The sequence below is a fragment of the Neoarius graeffei genome, chromosome 10 (assembly GCF_027579695.1).
Source record: "Neoarius graeffei isolate fNeoGra1 chromosome 10, fNeoGra1.pri, whole genome shotgun sequence".
In the NCBI taxonomy this organism is placed as follows: domain Eukaryota; kingdom Metazoa; phylum Chordata; class Actinopteri; order Siluriformes; family Ariidae; genus Neoarius; species Neoarius graeffei.
In genome coordinates, this window is record NC_083578.1 from 28480996 (window position 1) to 28498852 (window position 17857).

Here is a 17857-nt window from a genome sequence, read left to right on the forward strand (position 1 = left end):
TTATTGCTCTTTTCTGTATTGTACATATCGGCTGCAGAGTGATTTTGTAGGTGTTTCCCCAGACTTCGACACAATAAGTCAGATATGGCAAAAATAATGAGAATGGTGGTGAGAATCTTTCTTATTCTCACCATTGTGAAGACTCTGCATGTGTATGAAGCAATGTGTATAAAACATAGGATGAATTGAGTCCATAATTGACTCAACAAGGGACACGCATTATAATTTTCATTAAAAGACAGTCACATATTAAAAGGGATGAGTAGCAACCCTACTCACCAACCTACTCACTGTGTGGGGGAGAGTGCTAATTAGTTTCCTATAGTTTCAGCTGCTTATAATTGTATCATAAGTACTTAACTATTAACTGTAACTACCAACTATTAAATATAACTATTAAACTACATACAGGGCGGCACGGTGGTGTAGTGGTTAGCGCTGTCGCCTCACAGCAAGAAGGTCCTGGGTTCGAGCCCCGGGGCCGGCGAGGGCCTTTCTGTGCGGAGTTTGCATGTTCTCCCCGTGTCCGCGTGGGTTTCCTCCGGGTGCTCCGGTTTCCCCCACAGTCCAAAGACATGCAGGTTAGGTTAACTGGTGACTCTAAATTGACCGTAGGTGTGAATGTGAGTGTGAATGGTTGTCTGTGTCTATGTGTCAGCCCTGTGATGACCTGGCGACTTGTCCAGGGTGTACCCCGCCTTTCGCCCATGGTCAGCTGGGATGGGCTCCAGCTTGCCTGCGACCCTGTAGAAGGATAAAGCGGCTAGAGATAATAAGATGAGATGAAACTACATACAATGCAATGCACAAGACGAGTAAGACGAGTGCAGGACAATAAATACGAAGGACAGTAAATACAATACACAGGACAAAGCTTTTCTAGAATGAAAATTTATTTTCCATTTATATAAATACTCCATGTGGGTGTTAATAATATTTGAGAAAAAATGCAATAATTGAATAATTGAGTGGAAAACTCAAATTACACTATATTGCCAAAAGTATTCGCTCACCTGCCTTGACTCACATATGAGCTTAAGTGACATCCCATTCCTAATCCATAGGGTTCAATATGACGTCGGTCCACCCTTTGCAGCTAGAACAGCTTCAACTCTTCTGGGAAGGCTGTCCACAAGGTTTAGGAGTGTGTTTATGGGAATTTTTTGACCATTCTTCCAGAAGTGCATTTGTGAGGTCACACACTGATGATGGCCTAGCTCTCAGTCTCCGCTCTAATTCATCCCAAAGGTGTTCTATTGGGTTGAGGTCAGGACTCTGTGCAGGCCAGTCAAGTTCATCCACACCAGACTCTTTTTGTAGTGGTTAGCGCTGTCGCCTCACAGCAAGAAGGTCCTGGGTTCGAGCCCTGGGGCTGGCGAGGGCCTTTCTGTGCGGAGTTTGCATGTTCTCCCCGTGTCCGCGTGGGTTTCCTCCGGGTGCTCCGGTTTCCCCCACAGTCCAAAGACATGCAGGTTAGGTTAACTGGTGACTCTAAATTGACCGTAGGTGTGAGTGTGAATGGTTGTCTGTGTCTATGTGTCAGCCCTGCGATGACCTGGCGACTTATCCAGGGTGTACCCTGCCTCTCGCCCATAGTCAGCTGGGATAGGCTCCAGCTTGCCGGCGACCCTGTAGAACAGGATAAACGGCTACAGATAATGGATGGATGGAAGGTAGCAGTGACATTCAACGTGCAGTATGTTTTTCGAGACCATGAATAATAAATACTGTAATAATAAAGACACAGTGAGCTGAGCTGCTTATTGGCATGCAATAGATCTTGCTAGTTACTTAATTTGAGGCTGTTGTTTAATTTTTTCCTGGGTCAGAAATAGGCTCCACCCTGGCTCTTTTTTGCCCAACAGCCCAACCCACAAAGCTAATATAGTTTCAGGTCAGGTGGGGCTGGTTGGGGGCATGAGGAAGGCTCTTTTTTATTGCAGGAATTTTCATTCCAATTGTAATCACCTAAAATACAAACTGCTTCTTAAACACACAAACATAAATGAACACTCATTTGAAATTATTTTGGACAAATCATTATATTTTATTAACCATCATAATCAGTTGATTCCCCTAATCCCTTGGGGATTTTATTGTCTGTACATTTTAGCAGATATGCTAAAGAATTTGCAAGCCCATTGGAAATGCTTCAGCAATTTTATGTGTTGTGTTGATTGTTTGGAAAGTCTGCACAATGCCTTAAGACTTCTAAAGTAAAAACCTTTATCTTTTCTTGTCCCATCTTTTTGCAACTTCTGATACATCACAGGTACAGTATTGCTGGTGGCTTCTGGGGTATGCTTTAACAACCAGACCTCTCTCCCTTCTATTTCTACTTTACACGGACAGGAGAAATGCATGTGCCAACAAATTCAAAACCATAATCAGTAATTCAGGAACTCATAACTCTTCTGCATGACATATTTAACTTGGCCTAAACCCATCATGTTGTGGTATTATACATGATTGGTTCAGAGAACTGGAGCTCAGACTACAAAAGCTGGACGTGAGAAGGAATGTATTTATATATTTCCTGAATAAAAAGGATGTAGATGTTCAATATTTGATGGCTCAGGTCTTAACACTGTACTAAATATTATTCAGTTAAGGTATTGTATTTATCCAATGTCTTGAAGATTAATGACTTCTTGATTTGTCTTTATTAATGAAGCTATGATGATTGCAAAATTCTAAAACCTGCATGTTCATGTTAAGTAAATAGCTTGTCACTTTGAGTATTCTTGAACATGACATGTTTTGGATGTGTGCTCCAGCTGTGGGGATACAGATGAAGTTGGAGTTCTTTCAGAGAAAATTCTGGACTGCCAGCAGACAGGTAAACACACACACACACACACACTCACACTCACTCACTCACTCACTCACTCACTCACTCACTCACTCACTCACTCACTCTCTTCCTGAGACATCAAGGCTGAGCAAAACTAATATAATACAGGGTTAGTCAAAATTATGTTAACTCTAATGGATTATTCTTCTCCTGAATGTGTGTGGTGTGCTGTGACCGTGAAGTGTGTGTCCGGGCTTTAAATGATACTGTTGCTCGAACAGGCTGAGACCGTCCTGTAAATCATCTTGTACATATGTTTTGTGAATAAATGGTTTCTACCATTTAAGTGTTAACATAATTTTGACTAACCTAGTACTTTTAAAAATCTTTTAATGCAATTAGTACATTCATCATCATCATCTCCTTCTCCCTTGTCCAGCCCTGTTGCCAGGTTGGGGTCCAAACTCCACACAGAAAAGCCCCCGTTGGCCACTGGGCTCGAACCCAGAACCTTCTTGCTGTGAGGCAACTGCACTATCGTGCCGCCCCCAGTACATTCATTATAAATCCAGTTTTTATCAATGGTAAACAAAGTATGTCTCCAGAGATGAGACCATTTGTCACATTTGTGGCAGAATCCAATCTGAACTCCATTTCCCAGAGCACAACAAACATGGCAGTTCTGAACTACAATTCACAGCATTCACACACAGTCTGCATCTGAATTCTCAGTATGTACTAATGATGGCTCAGTATCTACTACCTGATCATAACTATAGTACATTCTACTGTATGAGTATATGAGCAAGTACTAAGGACACAATTCCAACATACTCCACTGCCATATATATATATATATATATATATATATATATATATATATATATATATATATACACACACACAGGACTGTACAGAAGTCTTGGGCACATGTAAAGAAATTATGTAGACCAAAAATGGCTTTAAAAAATAATGAAATGAAATGTTTCAACATTTAAAACTAGAAAAGCACTCGGAGAGCGTAGACCTCCGCCAAGAATCCTTTAAAAAAATCCGGGATCCAGAAGGTGATCCGGATCACCGCCAAAATTTAATGGATTGTTACTTGTGCCCAGTCACACCTCTGGGAAAAATTTCAGAACAATCTGTTCATAACTTTTTCCATAATGTTGCTAACAGACAAACCAACAAACAAACCAACGCTACCGAAAACATAACCTCCTTGGCGGAGGTAAAAAATACTATAAACAGCAGTAAGCCATAATAAATGAAACAAAGCCAATATTTGCTGTGAGATGACCCTTTGCTAAATAAAAAAAAAAGTAGTCTCAGGTACAGTTTGTGCAGTTATATAAGGAAATGAGCTGTAGGTTTTACTGAGCATATTGCAGAACCAGCCACAGTTCTTCTGGACATTTTGATTGTCATACTTGCTTCTTAATTTTGCACCAAAACCCAGTAGCCTTCATTATGTTTTCTTTTCTAATCTGAAAAGTGGTCTCTTTGTAATGTGCTGCTCAGGTACAAACTTTTTTTTTCTGTAACATTTAATTTTGTGCTGGAAAACAAACGTTTGGAACTCTAAAATGTTTTTGTACTGCCTCGATAATGTAGAAGTCATAAAATAGAAATCTATAACAAAGTTTGTTTAAAAAAATAGGGTGCCTCAGACTTTTGCACAGTACTGCGCATAAGCTTCGCTTCAGATGCCCATCTTCTTTCCAGTATAGCGACTCACTGCTGCAATGGGCAGAACACAGACACAGACCCAGGAGCTGAGGAAGAAAATTCAGTTCTATTTTATTCTTTTTTGGCTGTGGGAGAAGGGAAAAAGGGAAGGTGAAGAGGGAAAGTGCCCAGGAGCATAGCGAGGTGCAAAGTGAGTGGTACTCGGCCAGCTACAGGCAGCAATCGAAGTGTCCCGGCTGGGAACGGTCTGGAGCTTCTGTCCATGGCATCTTCCCGAGTGCTCTCTCAAGGTGAGGAGAGAGGCATCAGTCTTGGGCAAACGAGACATGTTCACTAATCTGTGTGGAGAGATAGAGAGCCTTTTATACTCTCCTGTGAGATTCTGGAGGGTAGAGAGCGGCACTTCTTTAATTCACCCCAGCTGTGCGGGCTCCACCCTGTAGCCATACATGTACTCTCTGGCTGTTTAAAACACCAGTGGTGCTGAAAGAGAGCTGTCTTTTCAGCACTGGGAGAACAGTAGGGTGAGGAGCGATCCTTTTCTTGGGCAGAGAAAGAGTACAGGGGCCTCTGCCACACTATTTTTCAGGGGAATTCTTCGGTTATTTGGAGGCTCCAGCTGAATTATGCGATAGTGTAGTGTGGTGCATTTGCATACTACAGATGTAGTTGATCATCTGGGTACCATTTGATTACTATACTACTAAATGCCTACTGAGTATTCGGACACCCTATATACTGCTTTTTGCGTACTAATAGTATTGAAGTATCTATACTTGGACGGAGCCATATTTTCTCATTCACAGTCACCTGATTACTAATCACGCACAGTGGTTCACAATCATACTCACATGTTATATATACGGACTCCACATAAAGACCCATTGTGAAGTACGCTAATGTGCAGTTTGCCTGTACCTGACCATAGCCATCCTATAGAACTGTCCGATTGGCATTCTGATATTTTGACTTTGACCCTGTTTTGGTTTCCTACTTTCTCAAGTTTTTGGATGTTGTATACTTCATGTTGTTTGCTGATCGACTGACCCTTGCCTGTTCTCTGATGACAATTTTTGCCTTACATTTTGGATGTACCTGCAAGTATTTCAATAAACCTCAAACTGCATTTGCATCCTCCTGCAAGTTGCTATTGTGGCACTGTTTCAAATCTAACCTTGCTGTCCCCTGCTGATCAGTGAACAGTATTACCAGTTAAAATGAGAGGAATTTGTGTTCAATAAAAAATTAAATGTATTTTAAAAAAAAATTAATTATTTAATTTAAAAAAGAGTGGCACAGTGGTGTAGTGGTTAGCACTGTCACCTCACAGCAAGAAGGTCCTGGGTTTGAGCCCAGTGGCCAATGAGGGCCTTTCTCTGTGGAGTTTGCATGTTCTCCCCGTGTCTGTGGGTTTCCTCTGCATGCTCTGGTTTCCCCCACAGTCCAAAGACATGCAGGTTAGGCTAATTTGTGGCTCTAAATTGACCATAGGTGTGAATGTGAGTGTGAATGGTTGTTTGTCTCTATGCGTCAGCCCTGCAATGACCTGGCAACTTGTCCAGGGTGTACCCTGCCTCTTGTCCATAGTCAGCTGGGATAGGCTCCTGTGACCCTGTACAGGAAAAGCAGCTGCAGATTATATATATATACAGTGCTCAGCGTAAATGAGTACACCCCCTTTGAAAAGTAACATTTTAAACAATATCTCAATGAACACAAACAATTTCCAAAATGTTGACAAGACAAAGTTTAATATAACATCTGTTTAACTTATAACGTGAAAGTAAGGTTAATAATATAATTTAGATCAGTGGTTCTCAAACTTTTTTCACCAAGTACCACCTCAGAAAATACTTGGCTCTCCAAGTACCACCATAATGACCAACATTAAAATACAGTAGCGTAGTAGGCCTAAGTATTCATTAAAAACAAGGCTGTTTTATTTAACAAGTATATTTAATATTGTTGGCCACTGTAACATTACACACAGTACTTTGAACAGTAACACTGTGTTTAAATATAGGAAAATAAAACACTGTACTTAAATAATGCTAACGGCAAACACAGCAGTTCCCCGATTGTGTGCGGCTTACCGGCTCTGGCAATCAGGAGGCTGGCACGATATGAAGCTTCCTGTGCTTTGGCTACAGGTGTACCATAGGACAGAATGGTGGACTTGGACTGCTTCAGTTCATCACGTTTTCATTAAAAAAAAAATCCATTGGTTTGTCCTTTAGTGCTGTGTGTTTGGTTGTAAGATGCCGTTTGAGATACAACGGTTTCATGGACTCACTGCTCAGAACGTCCCCGCATACAACACACTGCGGCCTGGGCAGCTCCTCTGTCCCGCTCCAAATGAATCCCAGTTTTATGTATTTTTCGTCATACTTCCTCCTCACTGGTTTCTGCCGTTTGCTAGCAGTTCTGGGGCTGGTTTTGCCACTGTCGTTAGCATCTGCGCTTGGCTCACACATGTCCTCTTCAGTTCTCCCTCTCTCCTGATCCATGCTCCCATTCGCGGATTTAAGCCACGACAGTAATTTTGTCGTACTCGTCATAATTAGCAAAGCCACCTCCACCTTTTCCCATCACAGCCTCGTCTACCAATGGCGGATAACCGTCTGTCAGCAGAACCGGCGGGAATGCGTATGTACGCTACGTATGGCTACCCAGAAGCACTTGCAAACTTTTTAAAATTATTAACTTAATTTGTATCTCCTTTCATTTTCTTGTCATCGGTTGATAAGATATTTTCATCCATTCGGATATTATGGATAGTATTTCACGTTTTATTTTATTTTTTAAATTTTATTTATATTTAATTAAGTGATTCTTTGGAATGGAGCCCGCGTACCACTAGTGGTACGCGTACCACAGTTTGAGAATCACTGATTTAGATTACACATTTTTTTGGTTTTACTCAAATTAGGGTGGTGCAAAAATGAGTACACCCCACAACAAAAACTACTACATCTAGTACTTTGTAAGGTCTCCATGATTTTTAATGACAGCACCAAGTCTTCTAGGCATGGAATGAACAAGTTGGCGACATTTTGCAACATCAATCTTTTTCCATTCTTCAACAATGACCTCTTTTAGTGACTGGATGCTGGATGGAGAGTGATGCTCAAAATGTCTCTTCAGAATTCCCCAAAGAAAGTAATTTCTTTACACCACAAAGGTGAAGGCTACAAGATGATCAGCAAAGCTTTACTTATCAGTCAGAATACTGTAGCAAAAGTGGTACAAAAATTTAATAAAGATGGAACTGCAACCATCTCACAGAGATGTTCAGGTCGTCCATGGAAGTTAACACCTCGACAGGAGCGTCTTCTGATGAGAAGGGTTGAAGAAAATCGGCATGCAAGTTCACTGCAGTTATCTAAAGAAGTAAAAAGCCAAACTGGGGTGACTATTTCCCTTGACACAATATGGTGTACACTGCAGAGGAATGGCATGCATGGATGCCGTCTATGAAAGAAGCCTCTCTTAAAGCTCAGATACAAAAAAGCCCGCCTAGAGTTTGCCAGGGTCCATGCTGACAAAGATGAAGACTACTGGGACTCTATACTCTGGAGTGATGAGACCAAGATAAATGTTTTTGGAACTGATGGCTTCAAAACTGTATGGCGTCGCAAAGGTGAAGAATACAAAGAAAAATGCATGGTGCCTACAGTGAAACATGGTGGTGGCAGTGTCCTTATGTGGGGCTGCATGAGTGCTGCTGGTGTCGGGGAGCTGCATTTCAGTGATGGCATCATGAATTCACAGATGTATTGCTCTATACTGAAAGAGAAGATGCTACCATCACTCCATGCCCTTGGTCGTTGTGCACTTTTCCAACATGACTAAACACACATCTAAGGCCACTGTTGGATTTCTGAAGAAGAACAAGGTGAAAGTGATTCATTGGCCAAGTATGTCTCCTGATCTGAACCCAATCGAACACCTATGGGGAATTCTGAAGAGACAAGTTGAGCATCACTCTCCATCCAGCATCCAGTCACTAAAAGAGGTCATTGTTGAAGAATGGAAAAAGATTGATGTTGCAAAATGTCACCAACTTGTTCATTCAATGCCTCGAAGACTTGGTGCAGTCATTAAAAATCATGGAGGCCATACAAAGTACTAGATGTAGTAGTTTTTGTTGTGGGGTGTACTCATTTTTGCACCACCCTAATTTGAGTAAAACTGAAAAAACGTGTAATCTAAGTTATATTATTCACCTTACTTTCACGCTATAAGTTAAACAGATGTTATATTAAACTTTGTCTTGTCAACATTTTGGAAATTGTTTGTGTTCATTGAGATATTGTTTAAAATGTTACTTTTCAAAGGGGGTGTACTCATTTAAGCTGAGCACTATATATCTCATCTCATCTCATTATCTCTAGCCGCTTTATCCTGTTCTACAGGGTCGCAGGCAAGCTGGAGCCTATCCCAGCTGACTATGGGCGAAAGGCGGGGTACACCCTGGACAAGTCGCCAGGTCATCACAGGGCTGACACATAGACACAGACAACCATTCACACTCACATTCACACCTACGGTCAATTTAGAGTCACCAGTTAACCTAACCTGCATGTCTTTGGACTGTGGGGGAAACCAGAGCACCCGGAGGAAACCCACGCGGACATGGGGAGAACATGCAAACTCCACACAGAAAGGCCCTCACCAGCCCCGGGGCTCGAACCCAGGACCTTCTTGCTGTGAGGCGACAGTGCTAACCACTACACCACCGTGCCGCCCAGCACTATATATATATATATATATATATATATATATAAAACATTGTAAAGATATAATTCCCTGCTTAATTGATAGATTTTGTTTATTAAGTCATAAACAATTAATTCTTGAGACTTTTTTGTTTTTGTTGAATATAGTATATTGTAAAGAGCAGTCATTCTTCAGTGGATAAAACTAATATGCCCTTATAAGACAGTCACAAATTTCAGGAATAACTCACAGTATATCTGTTTGTATTTACATAATTAACCACCATTAAAAAATTTTGTATTTCACATTGTAGTGTGCTACCCTGGATGGGAAGTGTTCCATCAGCTGTGATAATGATGTAAGTGTGCACACAACCTCTATCTCCACTCCATCATGCCTGGCATCCTTCTTTTGTTCATAAATCATTATAAAAAAGTATTTGTAAGCATGTCTTCATAAACAAACAAATACATACATTGTGGTCCATATGTCTGAGAGCATGAGTGAAAATGTTTGTATTTTGAATTATTTTCTAATTTAATACAACAATTTTCATACACATTATAGTATTGACAACAACCTGAGGGAAAAATTAAATCTTCGAGTTTTTAGTATTTGGTTAGTACCTTTTAACTTTAATGACAGTATGCACTTGAGCTGAGAAAGACTCCACAAGTTTGTACAAAACCTTAGGATCCATTTTAGATCAAATTCATCCGAGTGTTGTCTGAACACATGCTTCAATAGAAGAGATTAACCATGAGGAAAAGCTGACGTTTTGCACAAAGCAGTTAACATGATCACTATCGCACATTTACTTACATTTTTTTTTTTTACTTTTTTTTGTTTTAAATATTTAAAAATTCTAAAGCTGTGTATTTATAAAATCCCATATTTTCAATGTGGTCTCAGAGTTTTGGACCCCACTATACCTCGGTTTTTTTTTTTATACTTTTAGCAGCTAACATTGTCATGAAACTGTTATATTCAACACTATTGCAGCATCTGCATTTTATTTTTCTTCACCTTATTTTTCTCTTTAGGATATAAATTGCTACCTCATAGACAACAATGGCTTTATCCTAGTGGCTGAGGACTTCTCTTTGGTATGACTTTTATATAGTTAATGTATTCATTTTTATGATAATAAGCTACCCAGACAAAGAAAAAATGGTTGTATCCACCAATACCAGAAACCAGATCACTGATTGGGTAATTCTATGTTTCTGTACAATTTAGCTCCCTGTTAATTCTTAAAAATGAACTTTTCCCTGACATTTTATCGAAGGTAAGTAGTATGAAACCATTCAAACAATTTTTCAGCCAATCATCTGAAAAATTTTTCAGGCAATCATGCATCATTTCATTGTAACAAGGTTAATTTGCTAATGTCATGTCAGTGCAAGAATTGCTATTGAACTCAGATTCACCAAAGGCATCGCGTCTTACAAACATGGCCACCATGGACTACACCTCCCAATACACATGCTCCGTGTCACCTGATTATTGACTGTTTGCACCTGGACTCAATCACATGTTCCCACACACACTCACTAAGGCGCTGTTTACACATACCCGGGTATTTTTAAAAACGCATATTTTCTAAACTCCATTTTCCAAAATAACTTCGTGCACACAGCTGAGTTTTTTTTTAAATTATGTTTATATTGATCCGCATAAATACGCTGTCAAGAGCTGTTAAACTACGCCAAGACTGTCAGTGGCAGTGTTAGAAGAATGACAATTCTACAGAAGCCTCATCGAGAACTGCCGACACGAACGTCTTCCTGTTCCTTTCAAAGAAGAAAACATGGCGGTGGTACGGTCGGGCTCTTTTGGTCACTAGAAGCTCCGCAATTGCTGCCCTCCAAGCCCTAATGCGTCTCTGCTGGTCAATGAGCTTTATTCTCAAAAGCAAACAGGCGAATATAGCTCTTAATAACAGAAATGCTGCTACTCTGAGTGTTTCCATGCTTGTCATATGTACAATGGTCGCTCTTTTGTGGCGCGAAGATTGCCTAAAACCCCGTTTTGGTCTCTTTACACACAAACGCAAAACGGAGTTTTCAAAAAATCTCCACTTTTGCCGGGGTTTTTAGAAAGAATCGTTTTCAGAGGAAAAAACTCCGTTTGTGTATAAACGAAAGGCACAAACGAAGGCAAAGGTCTGCGTTTTTAAAAATACCCGGGTATGTGTACACGGCGCCTAAAAAACCCCAGCCATGAACAGACTCATAATGCAAAGTATTGCCTTGTGATTTACTGTTGATATACTGAGCCTTATTATTTCTGTGCATGACATTTTTGATCTTGGTTGTTCTCTGATTTTTGGACTCTAGCTTTGTCTATCCAAGTCTGTTAATTGCCTGACCCTTCCCTGTTTTTTTTTTTTTGTTTTGTTTGTTTGTTTTGTTTTTTTAAACCAAGCTCTTGTGCATCGTTTTGGATCTGTTTGCCTGCCGTTTTTAATACATCATTTACCTGCAACTGCAGCTGTCTCTGCTGCCTAACACTTGGCAATGGCTTGTTGGCAAAATGTGCTTAATTAGCATCCATGCTAATCACACAACAGTATTAAAGACATTGCAATGTCCTATGTTATGTACTAATATACTTTTAATCTATAATCTAACTGGGAAACAAGGTTATATGTTCAAAATGACCTTGTCAGTCAATATCATATCACTAAAAATAAAGGAAAAAGGAATGTGAGAACTTAATGTTCTTCTTCCTGTGATCGTTCAAAAAAATTGAATGATGCACCTTCCTTACTGGGAGAATATTTCAAATAATTCATAGGGGTGTATGCATTCAGGTGATTGGGTTAAGTGTAAACATATAGTAAAAGTGACATTTTTCATAATCTTTAATGGATACAAACAGATGGGTTTTTTTTAGCATGAGATGTTAAGTAAATTAATATACAAAAAGGAATATTACTGTATTTTAAGTAAATTTCTGCAATTAAGTAAATAAATATTTACAGGAAGTAGATTACTGTAAAAATTCTGTTTCATAAATATTTTAAAGATTATATTTCAAGTGAAAGTATACTGTAGCTACAGTGGATGAAAATGTAAAAAAATGCTGTTTTTCTGAATGTTATGGAGAGGTTTTATGAATATTTTAAATTAATTCTCTGAAACATGCACATAGATAATTGTGACACTATAGCTACATTTTAAAATGTCTTTTTTCTTTACATGCAGATTTGGCCAGATTGTGAGTTTGGTTTCTATACTTCATGCTGAAAGGGCCAATTCTGTATGCAATTTGTTCAATAAGCATGAAGGAACATTAGGACACTTTGACTCACCTACAAAATCACCAGACCTAATTTTCCTGAAGACTTGTGGGATTATTTGGAATAGTAGGTGGAACACCAAAATAGGTCACAATCTCTAACTGAATTGTACACCTAGTCAGTGAAAGAGTGTGCTAAAATTGTCAGGATGGCACTGGCATACATAACTGACAGGACTGGTCATGCTTTTAAGGTGATGGGTGGCATAAGTATTAGGAAAGGAATGGCACACTGGTTTTTTTTTATTTTATTTATTTATTTGTCTGGTGAGCTTATTATGTATCATTAAGTGTATTATTTACAATTTTATACAGTGTAAAATATTACATTTGATATAAATGAGAACGATTATGTCATTTAAAAAAAAAGCAATATTCATGCAGCATTGTCTTTACTGTACGTCTTTAGGTTCCTTAATTATATTCATATATTTTATCCAAATATTGTGTTCATAATTATATTCTGAATAGGATGGAGCACACACTTTCTGCTTTGTTTCTTGTTGCCCAATGTACAATTACACAGTAGATTTTTTGGTGCAGTGTGACTGTGGCTCATGGTTTGTATGTATGAGTCACATGTATAGCAGGATGAATCCTTCTGCTGTTAGGTAATCCTTTAACGCATTGTATTACTCATGATGTTTTTTACATTTATGACTATGCACATGGGGCCTCACGGTGGTGTAGTAGGGTGCATCAGTTGCCCTCACTTTCATAAAATCTGATGTATTTTTGTTTGGGTGTTCCTTTTCACCAATAAAGACATTCTGTAAAATTTTTCGACCATATTCAAATGTCTAATGGTGGCACCATGAGGTTCATTTTTTGCCAAAAAACGCTTATTTTATGTTTTCGCGTAAGGTTTGAATCACAATGTTGGACTCCATTTATTGATTTCTTGTGACCCAGAGATCATGTTAAGAACCTTTGCAAGGGATTGAGAAGCATTAATGTGATTCATAATACATTTGTATTGTTTAAAAGTAGTTGAACAATGATTCAATGAACAGCAAAAACTCAAACTGTGCTTGATAATATATTTCGAATATGTACTAAAAATGTGTATCTAAGATATTTGGTATACTCTGTAAGGTGCCATAATGTTTCATGAAAAGTGATCGAAATTTTGTCATAAAATAGCAGCTTTTTCCATAACTTTGAGCTCCTTGTGCCACCATTAAACTTTTGAATTTTGTCAAAATATTTCACCCAGTGTGTTTTCTTACCAAAAGGAACATAAAAACAAAAATGCATCATGATCGGAGGAACTTTTCATTTTTAGGGGGCAACTGATGCACCCTATGGTGTAGTGGTTAGCGCTGTCGCCTCACAGCAAGAAGGTCTGGGTTCAAGCCCCATGGCCGGCGAGGGCCTTTCTGTGTGGAGTTTGCATGTTCTCTCCGTGTCTGCGTGGGTTTCCTCCGGGTGCTCCGGTTTCCCCCACAGTCCAAAGACATGCAGATTAGGTTAACTGGCGACTCTAAATTGACCGTAGGTGTGAATGTGAATGTGAATGGTTGTCTATGTATCAGCCCTGTGATGACCTGGCGACTTGTCCAGGGTGTACCCCGCCTTTCGCCCATAGTCAGCTGGGATAGGCTCCAGCTTGCCTGCGACCCTGTAGAACAGGATAAAGTGGCCAGAGATAATGAGATGAGATGAGACTATGCACGTGTTAGACAACCCTTTTTGATACTCTGCATTGCTCACTGTTTGTTTTAAATTATTCTTCTCCTGTTTGATTTGATTGCTCTCATTTCTTTCTTTCAATCTCTCTCTCTCTCTCTCTCTCTCCCTCTCTCTCCTCGTCTCTCCATCTCCCATGTCTCAGACGGGTGTCTTCTTTGGGGAGGCAGAGGGCGCTGTCATGAGCAAACTACTGTCCATGGGCTCTTTTAAAAGGTGAGAAAATATACTCATGCATCTTCACTAAACATTTGCAAGTATAAGTGTATAGTTTTATCCTAATATGACTTCTAAATAATGCAGTCTCTCAAAGGTTGTTGAAATGAAAACAAAACAGTATGACAAAAAACATCCCCTGCCTAAACTTCACTGATTTTTGTCACAGCAAAAATGCACAGAATGCATATGGTGATAGTTCCTGGAAGTGTCAATGCAAAGAACGGTGTCCTTAATGATTACAGTTCTGTATTGAAACATGGAAGCATGGAAAAAGTAGGCCGTGTCCCACGTGTGTGATTATGCATGAGCTAGATTTAATATTAAAAAGGAACAAAAAATTGTTCATTCGGTAGAGTTGACAGAGAACTTACAAAAACAGAATATCTCATCTCATCTCATTATCTCTAGCCGCTTTATCCTGTTCTACAGGGTCGCAGGCAAGCTGGAGCCTATCCCAGCTGACTACGGGCGAAAGGCAGGGTACACCCTGGACAAGTCGCCAGGTCATCACAGGGCTGACACATAGACACAGACAACCATTCACACTCACATTCACACCTACGGTCAATTTAGAGTCACCAGTTAACCTAACCTGCATGTCTTTGGACTGTGGGGGAAACCGGAGCACCCGGAGGAAACCCCGGAGGACACGGGGAGAACATGCAAACTCCACACAGAAAGGCCCTCGCCGGCCACGGTGCTCGAACCCGGACCTTCTTGCTGTGAGGCGACAGCGCTAACCACTACACCACCGTGCCGCCCATATTATATTATATTATATTATATTATATTATATTATATTATATTATATTATATTGACCGTAGGTGTGAATGTGAGTGTGAATGGTTGTCTGTGTCTATTGTGTCAGCCCTGTGATGACCTGGCGACTTGTCCAGGGTGTACCCCGCCTTTCACCCGTAGTCAGCTGGGATAGGCTCCAGCTTGCCTGCGACCCTGTAGAACAGGATAAAGCGGCTACAGATAATGAGATGAGAGATGAGATAATATGTCATAAAATTTCCATTAATAAAGCTTAAATCCATATGTATGCAATAAACAAATAAACAAATACTCCTTAAACAAAAAATCTGTAGTCTCCAAAATGCTAGTGTCAATTTCATTTAATTAATTTTAATGTAGTTTATTATTATTATTATTATTATTATTATTATTATTATTATTATTATTATTATTCAGCATCACATTTCACTGTGAGTGTGCATAAATAAGTCACTGGTCTGAATGACCAAATAATCCACATATGTTGATGTGTTCTTATGCAATGTTATTTGTAATAACTGTGAATATCCATCCATGCATTATCTATACCAGCTTATCCATTATGGGTCTTGGTTGAACTGGATCCAATCCCAGCTAAATTCCGATAAGAGGCGGGTACACCCTAGATAGGTCACCATTCTATTGTAGGGTCTATCTAATACCCTGTCCACACTAGGGATTTTGTACCGATACAAAACTACTTTCGTACCGCAACACCTGTCCACACTAGCAACTATACCGGTACTGTAGCGGTACGAAACCCACAAATGTATGGGTTTCATACCGGTACAGTATCAGTACTGTAGCGCTTCGCGTAGTGTGGACAGGTGAAGCGGCTCTGTATCGATACAAATATAATGCGCATCGCAAAGTCACACACCTCAATTGATGTCTTCGCTGAATAAAATAGTGAAGAACGGAGATTCGTTTGTTTCTTTCTCAACTGCCTCGCGCGTTTTATACGATTCAACTGAATAAATGACCACCAGAAATACAGACTGTACATTGACAACAAAAAGCACACACACGTTGTTTCATCCATACGGAAGCCGAGAGAGGCCCTTCATATAATCCTTTTTTTAATTCACCTTGTTATCCCGAGATAACTCATCTCATTCATCTCATTATCTCTAGCTGCTTTATCCTTCTACAGGGTCGCAGGCAAGCTGGAGCCTATCCCAGCTGACTACGGGCGAAAGGCGGGGTACACCCTGGACAAGTCGCCAGGTCATCACAGGGCTGACACATAGACACAGACAACCATTCACACTCACATTCACACCTACGGTCAATTTAGAGTCACCAGTTAACCTAACCTGCATGTCTTTGGACTGTGGGGGAAACTGGAGCACCCGGAGGAAACCCACGCAGACACGGGGAGAACATGCAAACTCCACACAGAAAGGCCCTCACCAGCCATGGGCTCGAACCCAGGACCTTCTTGCTGTGAGGCGACAGTGCTAATCACTACACCACCGTGCCACCCTCCCGAGATAACGACATAATTAATTCAGGATCTCGAGAAAACAACACAACTAATTCGAGATCTCGAGAAAACAAAGCCGTTATTTCGAGATCTCGAGAAAACAAAACAATTATTTCATGATCTCGAGTAAACAGCTGAGAAATGGTTCATTCAGGTGCGCCAAGAGACTTGTGATATGCTGACTTTGGGGCTATTTCTCATTCTGTATAGATGCAACTTTGGTCATTAGAATGTCTGGAATAATCGATCACCTAATAAGGCAATATTTTGATCAGGGGTTGACACAGGGAGAGATTGCATTAAGTCTTTTAATAAGGGATAATTTCAAAATTAGTCCGCGGCACCTCCGCAGAAGACTGGCCCGGCTTCGTCTCTACCGACGGAGATACAGTGATCCAGCTGAGATCATAAAATAATTGTTTTGTTTTCTCGAGATCACGGAATAATTGTTTTGTTTTCTCGAGATCTCGAAATAACGGATGCCATATATTCTCGGAAGGAAGTTACTCGGTAACCACGGAAACATTTCGCGCACGCGCATTTCAACTACCGTGAAAGAAAGCCGCAAACATTTCTCGCTAGTGTGGACAGATGCACTAAACTGTACCAGTATACTTTGTATCGATACAGTTATACCACTTTCGTACCAGTGTAAGTGTGAACACAGCATAATGTAGGGAGACAGACAACCATTAGACAAACATTCACACCTATGGGCAGTTTAGAATAGCCACTTGACCTAATCCATATATGTTTTTGGACTGTGGGAGGCAACCGCGGCACACCTACACAGGGACAGGGAGAACACACAAACTCCACACAGAAAAGGTTAAAGTGCTTACCACTGCACCACTGTGCTACACTATAACTGTGAATATTGTGAATCAGTTAAGAAATAATAATTCATTAGCTCTTGTTCCCATAAACTGCATGGCCTAGTATAGTAACAAAGTAATCTAAATTACATTTTTGGCGATGAAAAGTGTTAACTCTAGTCCAGAGAGGTCGATTCCAAATCCCATTGATGCCATACCCATCTGTAGCTGGAAGTCCTGTTTTGTGGGAGTGATGGCATCCTCTCTCCCCCCTTGCAATTACAGCAATACTAGACAATCTTGGGTGTCTGTGAATAGAAGCATGTCATAGTTAGCCTTCACCCTCCAGATTGGTAGGTGTC

The 17857-nt window shown here is 40.1% G+C and overlaps 1 protein-coding gene across 1 annotated transcript in view; it reads left to right on the plus strand.

Moving 5' to 3' along the window:
* cacna2d3a (calcium channel, voltage-dependent, alpha 2/delta subunit 3a) overlaps positions 1 to 17857 on the plus strand; it is a 1043750-nt gene that overhangs the window by 992749 nt on the left and 33144 nt on the right. Inside the window, exons 28-31 of the mRNA XM_060931674.1 lie at positions 2778 to 2839; positions 9516 to 9560; positions 10246 to 10308; positions 14340 to 14410. Coding sequence (XP_060787657.1) covers positions 2778 to 2839; positions 9516 to 9560; positions 10246 to 10308; positions 14340 to 14410 — 241 coding nt within the window. The remainder of the gene's footprint in view (positions 1 to 2777; positions 2840 to 9515; positions 9561 to 10245; positions 10309 to 14339; positions 14411 to 17857) is intronic.